The sequence below is a fragment of the Trichechus manatus genome, unplaced genomic scaffold (assembly GCF_000243295.1).
Source record: "Trichechus manatus latirostris isolate Lorelei unplaced genomic scaffold, TriManLat1.0 scaffold00010, whole genome shotgun sequence".
NCBI lineage: Eukaryota > Metazoa > Chordata > Mammalia > Sirenia > Trichechidae > Trichechus > Trichechus manatus.
This window is the reverse complement of record NW_004443946.1, coordinates 11,346,190-11,365,777: the sequence shown is the minus strand read 5'-3', so window position 1 is coordinate 11,365,777 and position 19,588 is coordinate 11,346,190. Positions and strand designations below refer to the sequence as shown.

Below are 19,588 nucleotides of genomic sequence, written 5' to 3'. Positions count from 1 at the left end.
TTCTCTGCAGGTTCTTTCTAGCTGCCAAATTATATTCATTTATCAATCTCCATATTTTTAAAGGAGCCCTCGTGACACAGTGGTTAAGAGCTCGGCTGTCAACCAAAAGGTTGGTAGCTCGAATTCACCAGCTGCTCCTTGGAAACCCTATGGGGCAGTTCTACTCTGTGCTATAGGGTTGCTAAGAGTTGCAATCGACTTGACGGCAACAGGTTATTCTTTTCTTCTTTAACATTTTGGATTGCTTATTTTTATTCTTCTATTATACCCATTGGAATCGACTCAACGGCAACTAACAACAATATAGCACATACATAATTTATCATTTACAGAGTTTGGTTCATACTTGTTACATGACATTATAATACTTATTTACATAGTTCTCTCCCCTACTAGGCTATGAGCTTCATGAAGACATAGGAAGTGGTGTTATCTGTCTTTCCACTCCCTCATCTACTTCTAAAAAATCTCACTTCTGATAACAACCATTAGATATTATTATTTTTAATGTCAGATAAACAAAAATGGCTTCAGAAACAAGCACTGTGAGGTGGCAATACAAGTTGGAGATTAAGAGAATGACTAAATCATGGTATTTTTAGGGTTAGATTACTCTCCCACTATTGCTTTCTCCTGGTGACCCATTTTGACTAGGCACAAGTGATTGTAATATGCAAAATTCCATATGCCAATAGAAACAAAGTCTGGTACACACATCAGTGTATGAAGCCCCCTATCAAGGAGATTTCATAGTACCTTCAACTTGTACACACACTGACAGACACTCAGACACACGCACCATCCCGCTTTTCAAGAACATACCAGGGCAGACAAAATAGCATAGAACTAAGATTCCTATCATATCATGGCAATGACAGATGGCCCAGGGATCATGCACGATGATATACTTTTAACTTTTTAGTGTCTGGAGGGCACATGCTATTACCTGCTGTCTTTGGTAGGCAGAGAAAGTTCTTTCTAGGTCTTCAAGATCAAGAATTTTAAAGACTTTTGAGTCATCAACTTCAGTCCATACTGTTCCTTCCAGTTTGTTCTGTGAACATCAAGGTAATAAATGCTAAGTTTTATAGTTATTTTTATAGTTATACCAAAAAAGAGCAGACATGATTACCAAAAAAAAAAAAAAAAAGCTGTTGTCCCAAATTATCCATTCTACCAGATGCTCAAAGTGAGCTGGTTTGTGTAAACCATGTGGCATTATTTCAAAAGCATTGTCACTTAAATATCTGAGCTAGTGAGATCCCTGACTCCATACTAGAAAATGAAATCATCTGACAGCCAGGGCTGTTCTCCTTTTCAGTGAGAGAACAAAATGAGCTGCTGATGTTATCTATGCATTATAGGGAAAATTGGAACAAATGGCTTACCTCAGGCAGCTTAGACCAGTTGAAGGATTTCAGGGCATTTGTGGGCTGAGGAATGTTTTTCTTCTTAAGTGCCAGACCCAGTGGGGCACCAGGAGGTGGCATGATTCCCCCACCTAGGGGAGGGGGCCCTGGAGGAGGTGGAGGGCCACCTGGAGGGAGAGGAGGTGGTGGAGGAGGAAGCAGTCCACCTGGTAAAGGTGGGGGAGGTGGGGGAGGAAGGAGAGCCCCCCGCACTGATGAAGGAAAGGGCCCCCCTGGGGCTCCAGGGGAGGGTCCACCTGGGATTGAAGCACAGACGGCCCTCTGCAAAGGCAAAAATAGGAAAGGAGAAGATCAACGGAAGAAGTAATTCATTCTATGAGAGTTTGTAACTTTGCCTAAAATGTATATTACAGAGAAATTCATACTTCTGAGAACATGGGTTTAAAGCACCAGTAAGTCAGGTGGACTTTCAGGGCCTTCATGGACCCCATTACATCACCCTTTTGAATTTGGAAGTCGTGTTTATTTTCAAAGCATTCACATATCTTCCACTTACTTCTCCATCATACAGTTTGGTTTTCATGAAATCAGGCATCATTTTAAGAAGTTAATGTTATTTCTATTGCTCTCTTCATACAGTTTGGTTTTCATGAAATCAGGCTTCATTTTAAGAAGTCAATGTTATTTCTATTGCTGTCTTCAGAGAATGTGTGTTTAAAATCCACACTCCAAACCCCTTCTGCTGCCTAACCTATATGATCACAGAGCAACCAAGTCTGGTAAACATTGTGATCAGTCACACGAGACATTTCAGATCCCATTCCCCATCCCCACTCCCCCCCACCCCCATGAGAAGTTGTCTACGTAAGTTGGAGGGGCTCCAGGGTAAGTGAGGCCTTCGCGGCTGCCATGACCAGAAGTCCCGCCCTCGGCTCACCCTGCTGAGCTCCTGGAGCTGTGCGGTGAGGTCCACGACCTGCTGCTTGACTTGCTTGTGCTCAGTTGTCTCCTTTTCAAGTTTCTCTTTCATTTTATTCAAGGTCTGCATCATCTCTTCCTTCTCTTGAGTCTTGGCATCACATTCCCGCTCCTTCTTTTCCAATTTCTGTTGTAGTTCATTGTGTTCTACGCATAAAAACAAATGGACATGAGATCGGGAGAGTCTTCAAAGCTGAAGCATGTTCTCTCAAAAGAAAATGGACAGGGGCTGATGGGAGAGATTGTGTGGCTCTTTATTAGGTGAATACTTCCCCTCTTCTCCAGCAAGGGGAGCGACTTGCAGTCTAAACGCTGCTCATGCTTGGAGGGGGGCTTCGGATGAACAATTTTATTAACTGCATTTTGCAAAAGGCTGAAGAACAAAAAGTCATAGTTTTAAAAATGAAACAAGCGGTTTTTTGAGCAACCACATGTCGAGGCGAATGATACCTGTTTGGTATTTAATTCAGAATCCTGTCACAGAAATGGCGCCTTTAGCAACACCAGGGAAAATGATTATTAAAAGGGCCTCATTAAAAATGAGGGACAAGAGAAGTCCGGCCTTTACTAGCTAGGTTTGTTGGCTCGCATCTGAAGAGCAGAAGGGCTGAAAAGGAGGATGTCTTACTGTGAGGAAGAGCTGCTGCCAGAGGCAGTGTTTGTCCCAACACGGAGTCATTTCTCCCCTCCCCCTTCGGAAGGCTACTTAGACTTGAAGCAGTTTATGTTTCAGGCAAACAGTTATTAAAACGTGTGAAGGCAAATGTTATCTCAGTATTAAATATTTTCGAAAGCAGTAGTTTTGGTTGAGCATGAGAATCATGGTAATTTGGGGAAAAGAATTAACTCTCAACTCTAGTTTTACTGACTTCCCCAGTTTTGCTATAACAGAACAGCGTTTCCAGTTTAACATAATGCTCATTCACGCTGCCAATGAATATATGCTTGCTGACTCTAGCAGTGACAGGAAATGATGAGCTTTGGAAAACAGAACGAATGAAGTTTAAGCTGCAGATTTTTACTTCAAATACTTGGCCCTAATTCCTGTTCTTTTTATATCAGTAAATCCACTAGAGATATAGTCTACTGGGGCAGAGCTATACAAGCTGGTTTCTCTTACTGAATTTGATACTGCATTTAAATTCTTTCTTTCTCTGTCTCTTTCTTTTTTCTGTGTCCCCGCAAAATCAAAGTTTGCAGAGAGGAGTTCAAACCACTAAGATCTTACTACCAAGCCTGACATTGATTGAGACAATCACCAACCCACTTCTAATACTCTGACTTCTTCCTGTCTGGCCTCCTTAGAGAGTCATCTAAAAACTACCTTACTGTATCCCATTTTCCTTCTTCTATTCTCATTTCATTCCTCTTTGACAATTGTAAGATTAAGAACTTGTCTTCCATCACTGGTCATTAGCCTTTGCCAAATCTGGCTGTGCCTCAGAATCACTGAGGGGTTTTAACATTTCAGGACCCCTAGGTCCCACTCTCTAGAGTCTGTTCTGTAGGTCAGGACAGAGCTTTGGACTCTGGTTTTCAAATACTCCTCGGATGATCCTCTTGTATTGCCAGGTTTGGCAACCTCTAGCCTAAAGGACTCTCTCCGCAAATGACATCCATTTACCATCCATTCACTAAGTTTTTATTGAGCACTTATTGGCTGTACTACACTAAGAAAATTCTCCCAAATATGCTCTACCTTCCACGTCCACAGAACTTCCTGTCTCCTCAGTCTCCACCCTTTGACTAATTTGTCAACATGTGTCTCCTTTAATACAATTTTGCTACCTGAAGATTCCAGAGAAGAATCAATTTTATCTACAATCTCCCTTTTACACACTACCCATGATCTCAATTTAAACCATCCTGTCTTTTTCACTGACCTCAGACATTTTCTCTTGTGCCATCTCAGCCTCCTAAATCCTGTAACAGTCACTATCATTTCTTGAGCAGCTACTGTGTGCCAGGCGCTATGCTAAAGTCCTTATATTTGTTCACTTATGTCTCTTTTTTTTAACTGAATTTTCACAACAACCCTGTGAGTTAGACCTAATCCTCATTTTACAGAGGAGCTTACTGGAGGAAAAGAGAATATGACTTAGTCTACCCACACAGTCAGTGGGGACCAGAGTGAAGAGACAGACCCAGAGCCCCACACAGTGCCTGACAAACACAGGCATTCAATAACTATTCACTGACTGACTGAATGAATGACCTCAGTGCTTATGTGTGTCCTAAGAATTCTACTCAACTTGCATATCTGAGTGTTCATGCTCTGGCGTGTATCACTAAATACCCACTCATTAACAATTTCCTCTTTGGTATAAACTCTACTCTAATTTTTAGTCAGTGTTTCTATTCTTTCTACAGCAGTTTCTGGAATTTGTTTATAAAAATGCATATGCAGACCTCACATATGTGAGAGCAATCTGAATTCACAGGAAGAACTCATAACATAACAGGACTTCACGCTTGATACTTTTCCGGTATCAGTGGTGGCACTGCTTTTCAGCTCAGTGGAAAAGGACAGGTGTGATGAGAGGAAAGGAAATGCTTAGGCATCTCTTGGAACCTCTTTCCAGGACACTAAATATGGGGGGGAGTGCTATTGTGTTTCACTGGCTCTGACTGAGTAACTTGGACAAGGAAAGGAAGTCAATGAACCAGCATGGTCAAAGAGCAGCAGCTGGGGTAGGGTATGATTGCTTTCGTAAAGAGGCCAACTTAATTTGCCAGTATTTTTGAAGGAAGAGGGAATGTTGTATCCATTGCTGTGAGTGGCTGGCACAGCGAAGGGCACAAAAGTCCTTCCTGTCATTTGACGCTGAGCAGGAACATCAAAGCTATGTGCAAACACTCACCAATAGCTGCCCTGCTAATGTTTCATAACACGAGTATCTGCAAAGGTCAGTGATTTTCTGCATAATTTCTCTGTTTACAACTGGTGCCCAGTTAAGAGCATGTGGAAAGTCAGGCTGCTAAAACCAGGCTTCCTGAGCTTCTCTTTTAAAATATCACAGACAATGCTGGGTAGTCCCTAGTGTCCCTTAAACATGTTTATTAAAACATAGTGTGTTTTCAAAGAGCAGTTGTGGGTCAGGGAGAGGGTTGGGATGATTGGTAGTTAAGAAAGTTTGAATTCATGAATACTGAATAACACGTTACAAGCTTTTCAAAAGATTTTACATGATTATGATAAGAGGATAAAATATCCGGGAATCAGTATGAAAACTAAAATAGCTTGATTCAAGAAAAGCCAGTGCAAAATGCCCTGAAGACATAAAAAAAGAAAGGCCGTTTGATGCACTAAAGTCAGTGAGAAACATCAATGCAAATTTCTAAAATATACAGAAAGCAGGAAACTCAGGGTCACCCAATAACAGGGCCCTCTTATCAGGGTCTCATTGTTTACCTTTTCTCATTTTTTCTGCTTGTTCTTTCCACTGCTTAACTTCGTTTTCATTAACCAACCTGGATAATAGTTAAAAGAATAGTCATTACAAAAGACAAAAAAAGGCCCAACTGTGAAATGTGGCTCCCTAGGTAGAGAAAAAATTCTACTGCAGAGAAAAATCCCCAGCATGCTTGAAAACAATTTAAACCCAGATGTTACTTAGCTCTATTACATGTGTGCGTATATAATAACTCATGTTTGACCTCTAGAACATGTCAGTTTTCCCAACTGCTATGTCGAAGTAAGGTAAAAAAAAAAAAGTCTTATATCTCACAGACAGCAAAATAAGAAGAAACTTACATTCGTACGACATTCTTAATGTTAAAGTTTTCCAAAGGTGTGGAGTCAGGGTCTTGTCCTTTGTCATTTTGGATAACTATTTGCTGTATAATTCTATCTAGTAGCAGCCAGTACTGAACAGTGTTTCCACTTCTCTTATCTACAAAAGAAAAGAGTGGTGGAAAAAACATCAAGTTGTTTCTAAACTAGGATTAATATTTTGCAACAGTGCTCATCCTCCAGAGACACAGAACCAGAGAGATGTTTACAATGCCTACACCAAGGCTTCCCAAGGCTTCTGGAATTTTGACAGGCAATGATCATTTATTTGACTGAGAAGCAGTCTCTATCCCTTTCTAAACGTGTTGTAAGACTATATTTATTTTTGAAATAGAAGTTAATTATGAATCATTTCATTTTGAGAATTTCACAGTATCCCTTTAAACTGTGTGGAGACATACTGAGCTGACACAAAACCAAGGCTTGGAATCCCTGGTCTACACCCAATCTAATCAGCCCTGTTCAGAAAACAGAGCTCTTTGGACGATGTCCAAACTTTCAACGACACATGTGTAAATCACAAACACACTCACAAGGCATTTGGAGGCAGTGGTGCAGGATGGACATGAAGTGAGGGTAAGCTTCACTGTGAGTCAGTCTCTTCCTGGTCAGTTCAAACATCTGAGTTGCACTTTTTGTGTCTATGTGAACCTATTTTATATGAAAAAGAAATCTAAGTCAAACGTACAAGTTCCTCGATTCCTCCAAGGTAAGCAAATCCAAGGTAAACAGAAACTAATCCTGCCACTTAGGTAGTAGAACAGAACTTTCATTTCACTCTTTGGTTACACTGGTCCATGACAACTCTACTACACATATTAACCAAAAAACCAAACCCATGCCTTCGAGTTCATTCCGACTCACAGCGATCCTATAGGACAGAATAGAACTGTCCCATAGGGTTTCCAAGGAGCAGCTGGTGGATTTGAACTGCCAGCCTTTTGGTTAGCAGCCAAGCTCTTGAAGCAGTGTGCCACTGGGGCTCCAGCGGATAATTCTGTGAGCTGATGAGTCAAATCAGAATAATTGCAAGCATGCATACCAGTTCAAATCTTTTGGCAAATTCTAGTTCATCTTCATTTCGGAGCATTTCAAAAAAGTCTAAATGCCTGAAAGATAATTAAAGAAAAATTATTAAAAGCAGAACATCTTATAAACACAGGAGAATAGCAATCTGAACATTAATACTAAGGCCTTTCCTTAATTCTCAGATATTGCTAAAAGAAATAAGACAACAAAATTTTAAAGCCTTCACTTAACTGTGCTCTTTTAAGGAAAAAAGACATCATTGGCATGAAATGAGATCACAAAAAAAGAAAAATTTAAAAGTCTAGAATGCCTAGCACATACTAGACAATTAATAAATTAATAAATGTCTATCAAATGTAAAAACAATGAAGTCCAGATTCCATTCAAGACTCCCTTTATGGAAAAACAAGACCATATGCCATATGATTAGGTGCTGAATTAAAGATCATGAAAGAAATGTTTATGTCATTCATTTATTCATTCAAATATTTGAGCCCTTCCTATATATTCTACACATGGGGGTGACAAATTCTATGAAGAAAAATACAACAGAGTAAACTGAATAGAGAATGATAGGAGGTGAGGTGAGTGATGTGCACACAATGATTGGAAAAGACCTCTCTGCAGGGATAAGGGAAAGAGCAGTTTGGACATCTGTGGGAAGATCTTTTGATGCTGAGGAAATAACACATGCAAGGCAAAGGCAAGCGTATGCTTGGCATGTTCATAGAATATCAAGGATGAGAGCATGCTTGAGTGTATGAATGAGGGAGAAAGGCGGTAGGAAAGGTCTGAGAGTTAGTAGAACATCTTAAAAAGAGTAAAATCATTGCAAACAACAGCAAATGAACAGGAATATGGAAATTTACATTCAAAGAATGCCTCTCAAAGTATCAAGTGATTCTATGTGTTTTATATTTGATTTCACAACAGCCCTGAAAGATAGCCATCATCTTCATCATCATCACTACTATTTTTTACAAGTATAAAAATAGTAAGGTTCAGAAAAATTGGGTAACTTGGCCAGGATACATAGCAAGTAAGAGGTAAGTCTAGGATATGGATTAGGTTTAACGTTAAAACCCATGGTAAGTTCTCTACACAATGAGCTACTTCCTTCACTGAGAAAGTCCTACTGTGAACCAACATTCTGGTGCAAGCTCCTTATTATGTTACAGACAGGCCACAAGAAGTTCACGGGCTGGCATTTGGTGAAGTATTATACTAGACCCCACCAAAAAGCATGAACTATCTCAGATCATGATAGTCTGACTTACCTATCTAATGTAGAATTTTCATGTTCTCTTAATTTATCTATTACAGGTTGAATTCCTAACATCAGAAATTCATAACGAAGATGAAGTCTAAAGTCCAAACTTTCCTAAAAGTAAAAGGGTGATAAAATACATATTTACGGTTTTTAGATTAGTTACCAGTTTTAAAAATTATTCTTTGATAATATATTGTAAACCTTGTAGCACAGAGGTTCTTACCACTCCTGCGCCTTGACTTAGCACTGCATTAATGAAGGACATGATGGCAGTCTTGAGGCTCACTTCATCTCGGTACCGCCCAGTGCTTTTATCCAAGTCATTAATTAATGTCTATCCAGGATACAGATATAAAAAACAAAGGACAGAATCATTACTAACCTTATGCTCATTTTAATTTTTTTCTATATTCATAAATTCATTTTTAAATCTGCAGGGGTTAAGAGCTAGGCTGCTAACTAAAAGGTCGGCAGTTCGAATCCACCAGCCACTCCTTGGAAACCCTATGGGGCAGTTCTACTCTGTCCTATAGGGTGGCTATAAGTTGAAATTGACTGGACAACAATGAGTTTGGTTATTTTTTTTAGCCAGAATTATATTGATTCACAGACAGCCTTCATTTTTTCCTAAAGATTAGTCCTAAAAACTCTTCCAAAATTTGTCCATCATATATGTCCATATATACATGTATACGAAATACAAAAGACTGCACCTCATTAACTCTGCTTCCTTTTTGTATTCAAGTAAAAACACAGTGACCCGTTCAAATTGATCCTAAACGAAGAAAAGTAACTTGGAAATTTTTCACAGAAAATCCCACTTAATAAGTGCCAAAGGATGTGTCCTGTAAAATATGCAGTAAGCAGGGCCACATTTTCAAGTTCAGTAAATCCAAAAGCCCAGATTGATCAACTACAGAAAGTATATTCTACTCTCTGGTACTAAAACTGAAGAGGAAGGAAATGTTTGAAGTCACAGTGTCAGTAATCACAAGAGGGGAATCTCAAGTTAAGTCCTGTTCGGAGCCAGAAAAGGCACAGGGTAGGAGGCATGAGTGAAAAAGTGTAAGGGCACACCCACCTGAAAGCGGGTTCTTTCACTGGCGTATTTCTGGTAGTGCAGCATGGCCTGCAAAACCTTCTTGTGGCCCCCGGGAACCAGGCACACGGCGCCCAAGATTTCCAGCACAGCCACCTTTGTTTTAATGTTCTCTGTGCTCAGACTCTGAGCAATTACATTAATACTCTCAGAATGAGCCAGGACATGAGCCCGACCTTGAGAGTTGTTCATTAGCGCCTTTATACATCCAATGAGGGAGGTATGTATTCGAGACTCAGAGGTCTCGTAGTCCATGGTCTTTAGAAAGTTGAGAATACATGACAAGCCATCCAAGTCAATGAATCTGGTTACAAACCTGTCATGAGGAGAAGAAGGTTAAATAAAATGTATCAGATTGAAGTCCCTTTGGAATTTTGTAATATCCCTTAATGGAAAAGTTTGGGGTTAGTCTTCTCAATTCCCTGGCTCTTCCCTGGCATAGAAAACATGGTCGGGTCTAACCAGAATTGTGAGAAAATCTCCATTTGAGGTCAATACATCTCAACTGGTACAAAGAACAAATGAACAGATCATACACGTCATAGAAAATGAGGAGAAAGAGTACACTCAGAAAACCTTTGTTATCCTAGATTAAAGTCATCTGCTGATCCCCTGTTATCATTCCCATATACGTTTGTGCTGGCCACCATATTAATGAAAGTCAAAGAGCATTCGTAAACTCCAGGATATTACTTGTCAAACAAATGATAATCTATATCCCCAAACTTCTTGGTAGCAAAACCCTTCTTTTGTATGACATGCTACATGGAATCCAAACATATAAAAACAGGTAAAAGCAATACTTCATTACTGAAATTAATTTTTTTAACATTTATTTAACACTCACTTAACTGTAAAATCAGTGAGAATAATTCACAATCTACAGTTGCATACTAAAGCCTCTGGGATGTTCAGAAGTCACATAACCTGTTTGACTACTCCAGAAATTTCCAAACTTATTTGGCCTTGGATACCCATTAACATCTGACCGTCAGAAAGCATTGAGGGAAACATTGATCTAGTTATGATAAGGTAAAACACCTCTGTCATACAACTGCACAGTATTTTTGATGGATCAGTAGACTTCTCTTAGATTACTTTTACAGTCAAATCAAAGAAAGGAATATTTATTTTCTAGTCATTTCACCCAATCGTATGACCCAGATATAGCCAAGCTGGTTAAACAAGCTGGCCTCATTCATAGCACCTGTGCTAATGAAATGTACCTGTAAACAACCCAAGACCCCCACCAAAACCTAGAGGCATTAATAGAAAATGAAGGTGTGGGAGGCACACGGTGGGAGCAAGCAGATTATTAGAGGGAAATGAATCACTGTCTCCAGAAAGTCTGCCATTTTAAAAATAATAGTCTGAGATCTAATTCACATACAAAAAAAACCTCACCCCTTTAAAGTGTACAATCCAGTGGTTTTTATATATTCACTGACTTATGCAAACATTACCACTTTCTAAGTTTAGACATTTTCATCAACCCAAAAGACTATTTCCCCTTATTTCCTGCCCCTGGTAATAACTAATCCACTTTCTGCTCTATGGATTGGTTTATTCTGGACATTTTACATAAACCGAATCATACAATATGTGGTCCTTTGTGACTGGCTTCTTTCACTTAGTCAGTTCATCCACATTGTAGCATGTATCAGTATTTCATTCCTTTTCATGACTGAATAATATCCCATCATATAGATCTATCACATTTTATCTATTCATCAGTTGATGGACATTTGGGTGGTTTTCACTTTTTGGCTATTATGAATAATCTGTGTACAAGTATTTGTGTGGACATATATTATCATTTCTCTTGGGTTTATATCTAGGCATGGAATTCCTGGGTCATATGGTAACTCTATGTTTAACATTTTGAGGAACTGCCAAATTGTTCTCCAAAGTGGCTACAGCATTTTACATCTGTACCATCAATGAATGAGGACTCCAATTTCTACACATCCTCACCAACACTTGTTATTGTCTGTCTTCTTACTTATTTTTTATTGTAGTCACGTTAGTGGGTGTCTACACATCTTTTTATTGAAGAAAATCAATTTATTGAATGTTCCATAATTAAAGTATTTCATTCATGGCTCAGCTGCATGCTTTTAATTAAAGACTTCTTAGAAGATTTGGCTATTGACAACAAAAAGAACAAGTATGCAAATACAAGGGGAGAGAGTGGGGAAGGGTACTGGGAAGGGAAAGGGGATGAGGACGAGGAAGGGAAGGGAGAATACAAGTACATACAGCCCAGAAAAGGAATTACCTCATTGGTTTTGTCCTTAGTGCCGTCTTCAAACTCTCTATAGTTTTACTTCTTTCTTCTTCCTCCTCCTTCTCTAAAGCCAGCAGAGATTTTCTCTATGGAGAAAAAACTGAAGTTACTTCCTCAAATTCTAGATTTTTGTTTTGTTTTGTCTTAATGTACAAACAAGTCCACAAATTACATGCTATTATCACTTTTAATACAAATCAGCAAATAATAAATCTATGATTAAGATAATAAGTCAAAATGTAGAGCAACAGTACCAAGAATTCCACAAGTTCATTGTCTCTACTACAAAAAGATTCTTTCAAATTTAAAATAATACTTTAAGGAAATGTTTAGAAATTGTAATGAGCAGAGATTGCTACCTAAATGTTTGTAGAAGTATTCTATAACTACACTCTGATGTAGATATCACTATTAATATTTGATGCAAAGAAGATTAGACCTGTAGTTGAAAACAACATTCTGGCAATTAAAGTTAATAACTCTATCAAAGATAGGAGCAGACTGCAATCTTCCCACTCTGCCTCTTCCATCTGTCAGCCAAAGTATAATTAAGACCAAGAGATTGTTGTTACATCAAATTATTTTTTAAGAGGAACAATTAAATGGACCTGATGCTAAGATGGAAACCCTGGTGGTGTAGTGGTTAAGAGCTACGGCTGCTAACCAAAAGGTTGGCAGTTCAAATCCACCAGGCACTCCTTGGAAACCCTATGGGGTGGTTCTACTCTGTCCTATAGGGTGGCTATGAGTCAGAATCGACTTGACGCCAAAGAGTTTGGTTTTTCTTTTTGGGATGCTAAGATGGACAAGTCCTTCAAAATAAAATGCTTAACTTTTAGAAATGATTCAATATCCTTTAGAAATCAGGATATGGATGTGTGTGTGTGCATGTGTGTGTACATGCACACATGTGTATGTGAGCATGTGTGCAGCACCCCACCCAGGGATCTGCTAGACAAGTGCTTCTCAAACTTTTAATGTGGCAATGAATCACCTGGGGACCTTGTTAAAATGCAGGTTCTGATTCAGTATGTCTGGGGTGAGGACTGAGATGTCACATTTTACAAGCTCCTTGCTTTGAGGAGCAAGGCTCTGAGTAAGTAGATTTCGAGTGATAGATTTAGTCCAAGAGTACAGTGTATTTATAAAATCATGAATGCTAGTAAGGTTTATAGATGTTAAAAAAAGTCTTTTCCATTCCCTTTCTTTCCATGATAACCTAGTCATATTAAAAGTATTCCCAAGTCTATGCTCTCAGAAGCCTCCACTCAAAGAGAACTCCTAGCCTTTTCTTTCAATTTACTCTCATCACATGCTTGCCTTGTCTTAATCTTATTACCTGTTACCAAATCTGATAAAATGCTTGTTTGGGAAACAGATTGGGATGACTGTATTGAAAAAAAGTTTGGTTCTTTACTAGTATCTTTACTAGTTTGGAATATCAGTATTACATAAGTAAGACCTAGATTTGACTTTACAATGAGGTCGGTAGAGCCCTAAGCAAATGAATACATCAGTATCATTTACGACAACTGAAATAAAAATCAGTAGGGTCTTTTGTTTTTTTAACGTGTTATTGTTTCTGCTAAAGCTGTCCTCTTGCTGGTGATGTGCCTGGACAGCTGTCATCAGAGGATGGTGGCGGAAGAAGCTGCATGCAGAAATAGCCAATAAATTCCATCACGGCTCCATGAGACCCATCCACTGGAAAATTCAGCACAAATCCAGCAAAGTAGATTTAATCTCCTATGGCACAGCTGAACTAGTTTAGACTCTTAAGCAATCACTTCGAATCTGCAGTTTAGAATCAAAGCTTTTATAAATCTGGCCCCTTGTTCCTAAGATCAATTACACAAACTCTGTCAAAAATTAAGGGAATCCTGGTGGCACAGTGGCTAAGGGCTCAGCTGCTAACTGAAAGGTTGGAGGTTCAAACACACCAGCTGCTCACTCTGCCAGAGGAAGATGTAGCAGTCTGTTTCTATAAAGACTACAGCCTTGGAAACCCTGTTGGGAAGTTCTACTCTGTCCTATATGGTTGATATGAGTCGGAATCGACTTGACAGCAACGTGTTTGGGATAAAAAATTAAAGAGTACACACATTTCTTATTAGTCACTAATGCTAAATTAGAAAAAACCCTGGTGGTGCAGTGGTTAAGAGCTCAGACTGCTAATCCAAAGGGTGGCAGTTTGAATCCACCAGCCGCTCCTTGGAAACCCTATGGGGCAGTTCTACTCTGTCCTATAGGGTTGCTATTTGTCGGAACCAACTCAACGGCAATGGGAAAGGGAACGAATACCAAATATACATATATTTGTTCTTTTAACAGTCTTGGAGAGGGTGGACTACATGAGAAAAAGCAGACTACATTAAGTCTCTCCCTAGCAGAGTGGGGAGATTTATGAAATGTCAAAAAATTAAATTAGAATTTCCTTTCCCAATATAAGAATACCTTCCTCTCAAAACAGAAGACATTATGCTCTTTCCTATATCTGATTTACAATTAGATTTGGATTTAAGACCTTTTTTCTTTTTGTACTGAGAAAACTGAGGATATGTGGAGGAACTTGACGTCCTAATATGACTTCAAAATAATTTATATAAACTCTCAAGTTTTCAAGCATCACATTTAGGAAGAAAGTTTAGTTTACATTGTTTAGCGCTAAGGGGATATGCTTGCATGTCTGAAGATGACCTGCTATACCAAATATCTGGTATGCACCTTGGCATATAGGCCTGTGGCAGTTTCTTCTGGTGCTCTCTGTACTTACTAAAGGGGTTCCTGGGTAGTATAAACTGCTGCTAACTGAAAGGTTGGAGGTTTGAGTCTACCTAGAGGCACCTTAGAAGAAAGGTCTGGCAATTTACTTCTGAAAAATCAGCTATTGAAAACCCTATTGAGTGCAGTTCTACTCTGACACACGTGGTGTCGCCATGAGTAGGAATCGATTTGATGGAAACTGGTTTTGCACTTATTAAATACCTGCTCACAGGAGAAGTGAGCAAAGTGCAAAGTACAAGGCGTCTTCCAGTAAAAGGTGCAAGAAAACATCAGAACATGTAGGTCTGAGAGATATGCACAAACTAGGCACATAAATCACCCCTGGCTGGAATCCGGAACTAAGTGCCTGTTTTAAGCATTGCCTTGGTAAAAAAGAAACAAGCCAGTCCACTGAGCATACCAGACTTCACTTCACACCCCTCCTGCTAGGGTGAGCATTGAGAATCCGCATACAAAGAAAGCCCAGGTCCTTCTCAAACCTGCTAGACTGCACCCTTTTATTATACCATTTTTTCACTCTTTAAAAGCTAAGGGATCACTCAGGGGTCCTTTAAAGAACAAAGCATTCTTGTCATGAGGATTACATAAAGTAACTGAACTTATTCCACAAACGGCTTCACAGACCAGTAAGTGCTGCGGTTCTCAACCAGTATTGTTTATCAGACTCTTGAGGCATTAAAGAAAACAGATGCCTGCCCTACCTTCAGAACCTTGGTAGGCCTGCATGTGGGGATGGGATTACCAGGCATCTTTTACAAGCCATAGAGTTTTAACAACTGTGTTGGTGATAGGCAAACTGGAAAGGACTGATAGGTTCAAATTCTGGCTCTATCACTTCCTAATTAGATGACCTTGGGCAAGGTAACTTTTCTTTGAGTCTCAGATTCCTTATCTATAAATAGCACTTATAGCATTGGGTGCTTGTAAGGATTAAAACCAACATGTAAAGTGCCTGTCACATGATGCACACTCAATAAGCAGCAGTCATTATTGATGCTGAAGACGATGGATGATGACAATGTGGACAAATGCCCCTTCAACAATTCTCTAAGCAGAGAGCTAAAGAGTCTAGGATTTGGAGAAATTGTTTGTTCTTCCTGTCCCCAGGGACAATGTCTCACAGGAGTTCTGCTGTGTGTTGCTGGGAATTCTCCAATATAGTTCTCTCTCTACAGAGATTAACCAGAACTATAGGAGGGGGAGGTGGCAGCAGATATGGTTAGAAAGGCAGAAAATGCAGTGCAGTGTTTTTGGTCTCATCAGGTCTCCTCGTCCCTTTCTGTCTGTTGGAGTTTTGTGCCCTCATTAATTCACGAACTGCTAATGCCTTTTACCTTTGACCCTCAGAAGATGCTGGAACAATCTGGAGCACTAGAAATCTTTGTTAGGTGTTTAACACAGAAAGGATAGCAAAGTGACTGACAATTTAATCGCCTTGAGATGCTCTTGGGATCCAAATACAATTAAAATACAGGCAACTCAAGAATGAAGCAAAGAGTTGTCCAAGGAGCTGGACAAAGGAGAAGGGTGCCTCTTGAAGGCACATCACAGACCCTCTAGAGCAGGAATGAGCCAGGTCTATTCCAGACAAGGCATAGAAGGACAAGTCACTGAAGGACAAGTTAATCTAACTGCCCCAAATTTTAAAGAATGGAAAAATCCATAGTACTTTGTACTTCTCCATTTATAGAAGGGAATTCATTAACATAGAAGTTCCCCTGTTAGGCATCAAACAATGCTGACTTAAGTAGAAAGCAAGACAGCCTACCTGATAATGGTAAAAAAAACAAAAACTAACAGTGGCAAGAATTCAGAAAATAGCCTTTATGTGCAGGAAATGTAAATGGCTCTAAATTATTATTGCTTAGACAGATGCACAGAAAATTCCTGACGGTCATCACAAATCTCACATTCTGTTAGCATACTCATAGAAATGCTGAGATCACCTTTTTCTCATCTTTGGCATCGTGTAAGATGCCTTGTAGAAGAAGGATTTGATGGTTATTTTCTGTTCCTTTCTGCTGTGCTTTTAGACTAGAAACCCTCAGGGCAAAAACTGATGCAGTATCTTCTATAATTTATACAGCCCTGTTCACATTTACCAGGCTGTTTATTACTCATTGTATGACAGCAGAAGAAGCATCTTCAAAGAAAATGCTAGAAAAGAGGCAGGTACTAAAATTCAAGGCCCCTGAAGTGTCAAAAAAATGTAAGTGATTCACATATTCTAGTTAGTTTTTAACTTTTGCAGCAGCAGCAAAATACTGGGCAACCTAAAATATTTGCTTTGAGTGATAAGAAACAGACTAATTCTCCATGAGACTTTGGGGAAAGCAGGAATAACAGTAGAGAAAGGTATTATGGACACTATCATCTACTTAAAAGAAGCCTGGTGGTGCAGTAGTTAAGCACTTGGCTGCTAATTGAAAGGTTGGTGGTTTGAACCTACCAGCTGCTCTGTGGAAGATGTGGCAGTCTGCTTCCATAGGGATTACAGCCTTGGAGACCCTGCAGGGCAGTTCTATCCTGTCCTACAGGGTTGCTGAGTCGGAATTGGCAGTGGGTTTGGGTTTTTTTTGTTGATTATCTACTTGGATGGCATAAACTCAAAGTTGAATCTAATGGATTGACTCTTAAAATTATGAGTGTGTGTTCACTGAGGCAAAGACTGCATTCCACTGTGGGCACCCTCCAATTTTTATCAACAACAGGATTTAAGCTACTAAGGTTCAAAGGTTTGTTTTCGGCTGCATATTTCAGCTGTGATCAATACGTGACCCTCAAGCTGCTTGGAACACTGACAATGCAGAGATATCCATGTGATCAGAATTCATATATTTTAGATACTGAGAAAGTATTTTAAACAATTACTGAACCAAAAATCCATGTACCAAAGATTTCCCAAGGACATCTCAGGCCCATTATTATCATCACCATTCCTTTTCATTAAACCAGCCACTCCATGAATGCCTTGCTATGTATATGAGTAAAAGAGCACCTTGGTGCCCCACAAAAGCAAGAACCAGGAACTGGCCAAGTCCCCAGGAAGAAAGAGAATGGGAGAGACATAGTGATGGAATAGTTTAATCATACTATTTTTAAAGGGTATTAACTTTTAGAATAGTGCTGCCATACCAGAGCGCCAAACATTCAGCAAGAGCAACTGCAAGTTAAAGTTGAACACAAGCCAGATTTAAGATTACATTTCCTCTTATAACATTAAACTCACTTATATTTTAGTATGTGCTGATTTTATTTAAGACATACTGGAAAATTCTTTTTGCCAAGTACCACTCCTGCCCTCTTTTTTTCCTTACACTGAGAGCTTGGAATGGAGTTTGGGAAGGCAATGACACCTGGTCATTCTTGTTCAAATGAATTTATTGTGCAACTGTGTGCTTTGTACTAGACTTTCGTTTTAGACTGTGTCATAGAACATAAAGTATACCTACAGCAGCCATGGAATTAAGCTGATCGATGTAGAATTCAGGCCAACTTGTAGCTCCCTTATTTTCTTCTTGGTCCTATGAGGAAAAAAAAAAAAAATTGATATACCACCAGATGTACACACACGACATAAGCACACCTGACTTCCAAAGCATCTAGACAATGGCCCACACAAACCATCAAAAGACACTGTGATAGGAGACATTTATTTTTAAATGTTGGCTTTAAGTCATCAGGATGTCCACTTGACTAGGGTGGTCTTTCCGATCCAGTTTCCACAGAGCATTCTGAAGTCTTAAGTTAGGTGTGACAAAGGGGACATTTTCTGAACCATGGGCCAAAGGGAATTTAAAAGAGAACTTAGCCACACCATGGTGTAAAGGGGGTGAAATGAACACATATTAGTCCTAAGTCATAGCCTTTGTGCTATGAAGGCTGGAGAGTTTAGATAGAAAATGTAGTGAGTTTGAAGAGGAAAAGAACTGAAGCCCAAGGAATTCGGGAACCGATTCCTAAACTGCACCAGCCAGTTTTGCGCCTTACTAACCAGAATGATCCAGAGCCAACCCCAGAGCCCCCAGGGCTTCTGTGGATGGGAGACTGTGCTACTTGAACCATACCTCCGAAACCAAGAAGGCAGCTGTGGCCTCTGTTCCACAGGATGATCGAACTCATCAGAAGATGGCATTGTTGTCGGGCATTTCTACACGTTTGCAAGCCTATGCAGCTACAAGCCATTTGTGCGATCAAGACAGACTTGATGTGGTTTGAAAAGGAAAATTTCAGCTATTCTGTAGCTTCACATTCAGAGTGCACACTGTTGTTGTTAGGTGCCGTCGAGACACATAGAAGCCCTATAGGACAGAGTAGAACTGCCCCATAGGGTTTCCAAGGAGTGGCTGGTGGATTTGAACTGCCGACCTTTTGGTTAGCAGTCAAGCTCTTAACCACTGTGCCACCAGGGCGCATTAGTACAATCGATATCCCCTCTACCTCCCCGACACCTAGGAGAAGGTGCTAGGTACTCACAGCTGCTACCTGATAATGAAGTAGTTACTACCTATTTTGTTTTTACACCTCATTTAATAGATGGAAACAGAGCAGAGAGTCCTGCTGGTTAGTGTCAGAATCCCAGCCCCTGGGACAGTGGTTTGAAGACGAGGCTTTTAATTTCAATCTGAGATTTTACCTCAAAAAAGCACTTTCTTTAAGCAAATCTTTCCATGTAGGTCTACTGGGATGGGATAATAGAAACATAATTTCAAAACTATTTTTTAAGTAGTCACAAACAGGGGGCGAAGTAGCTATTGCTCACAATGCCCTAAAAGCCGGGTGACTGACATCTGAACTCGGGCAGTTGCATGGATTTCTTCTGGAGACTGAACGAGCCAGATGACGGGGACAAAGGGTACAGCCGTGGCTTTGAAGTAGGACTGGATTACACTTCCTTGGTCTTAAATAGTTTAGGAAATCTGATGAGTTTTTAAAACAACCCTTGATTATAATTTAACATGTTAATAAAATAGCTATA

At 39.6% G+C, this 19,588-nt stretch overlaps 1 protein-coding gene across 1 annotated transcript in view; it reads right to left on the bottom strand.

Annotated features, from left to right (window-relative positions):
• Positions 1-19,588, bottom strand: part of DAAM1 (dishevelled associated activator of morphogenesis 1) — a 180,232-nt gene that overhangs the window by 45,631 nt on the left and 115,013 nt on the right. Inside the window, exons 4-15 of the mRNA XM_004370910.2 lie at positions 18,063-18,134; positions 11,818-11,912; positions 9,522-9,855; positions 8,664-8,774; positions 8,448-8,551; positions 7,184-7,250; positions 6,675-6,792; positions 6,103-6,241; positions 5,761-5,819; positions 2,308-2,495; positions 1,389-1,691; positions 947-1,054 (exon numbers count right to left, since the gene is read on the bottom strand). Of these exons, the coding sequence (XP_004370967.1) occupies positions 947-1,054; positions 1,389-1,691; positions 2,308-2,495; positions 5,761-5,819; positions 6,103-6,241; positions 6,675-6,792; positions 7,184-7,250; positions 8,448-8,551; positions 8,664-8,774; positions 9,522-9,855; positions 11,818-11,912; positions 18,063-18,134 (1,698 nt within the window). The remainder of the gene's footprint in view (positions 1-946; positions 1,055-1,388; positions 1,692-2,307; positions 2,496-5,760; positions 5,820-6,102; positions 6,242-6,674; positions 6,793-7,183; positions 7,251-8,447; positions 8,552-8,663; positions 8,775-9,521; positions 9,856-11,817; positions 11,913-18,062; positions 18,135-19,588) is intronic.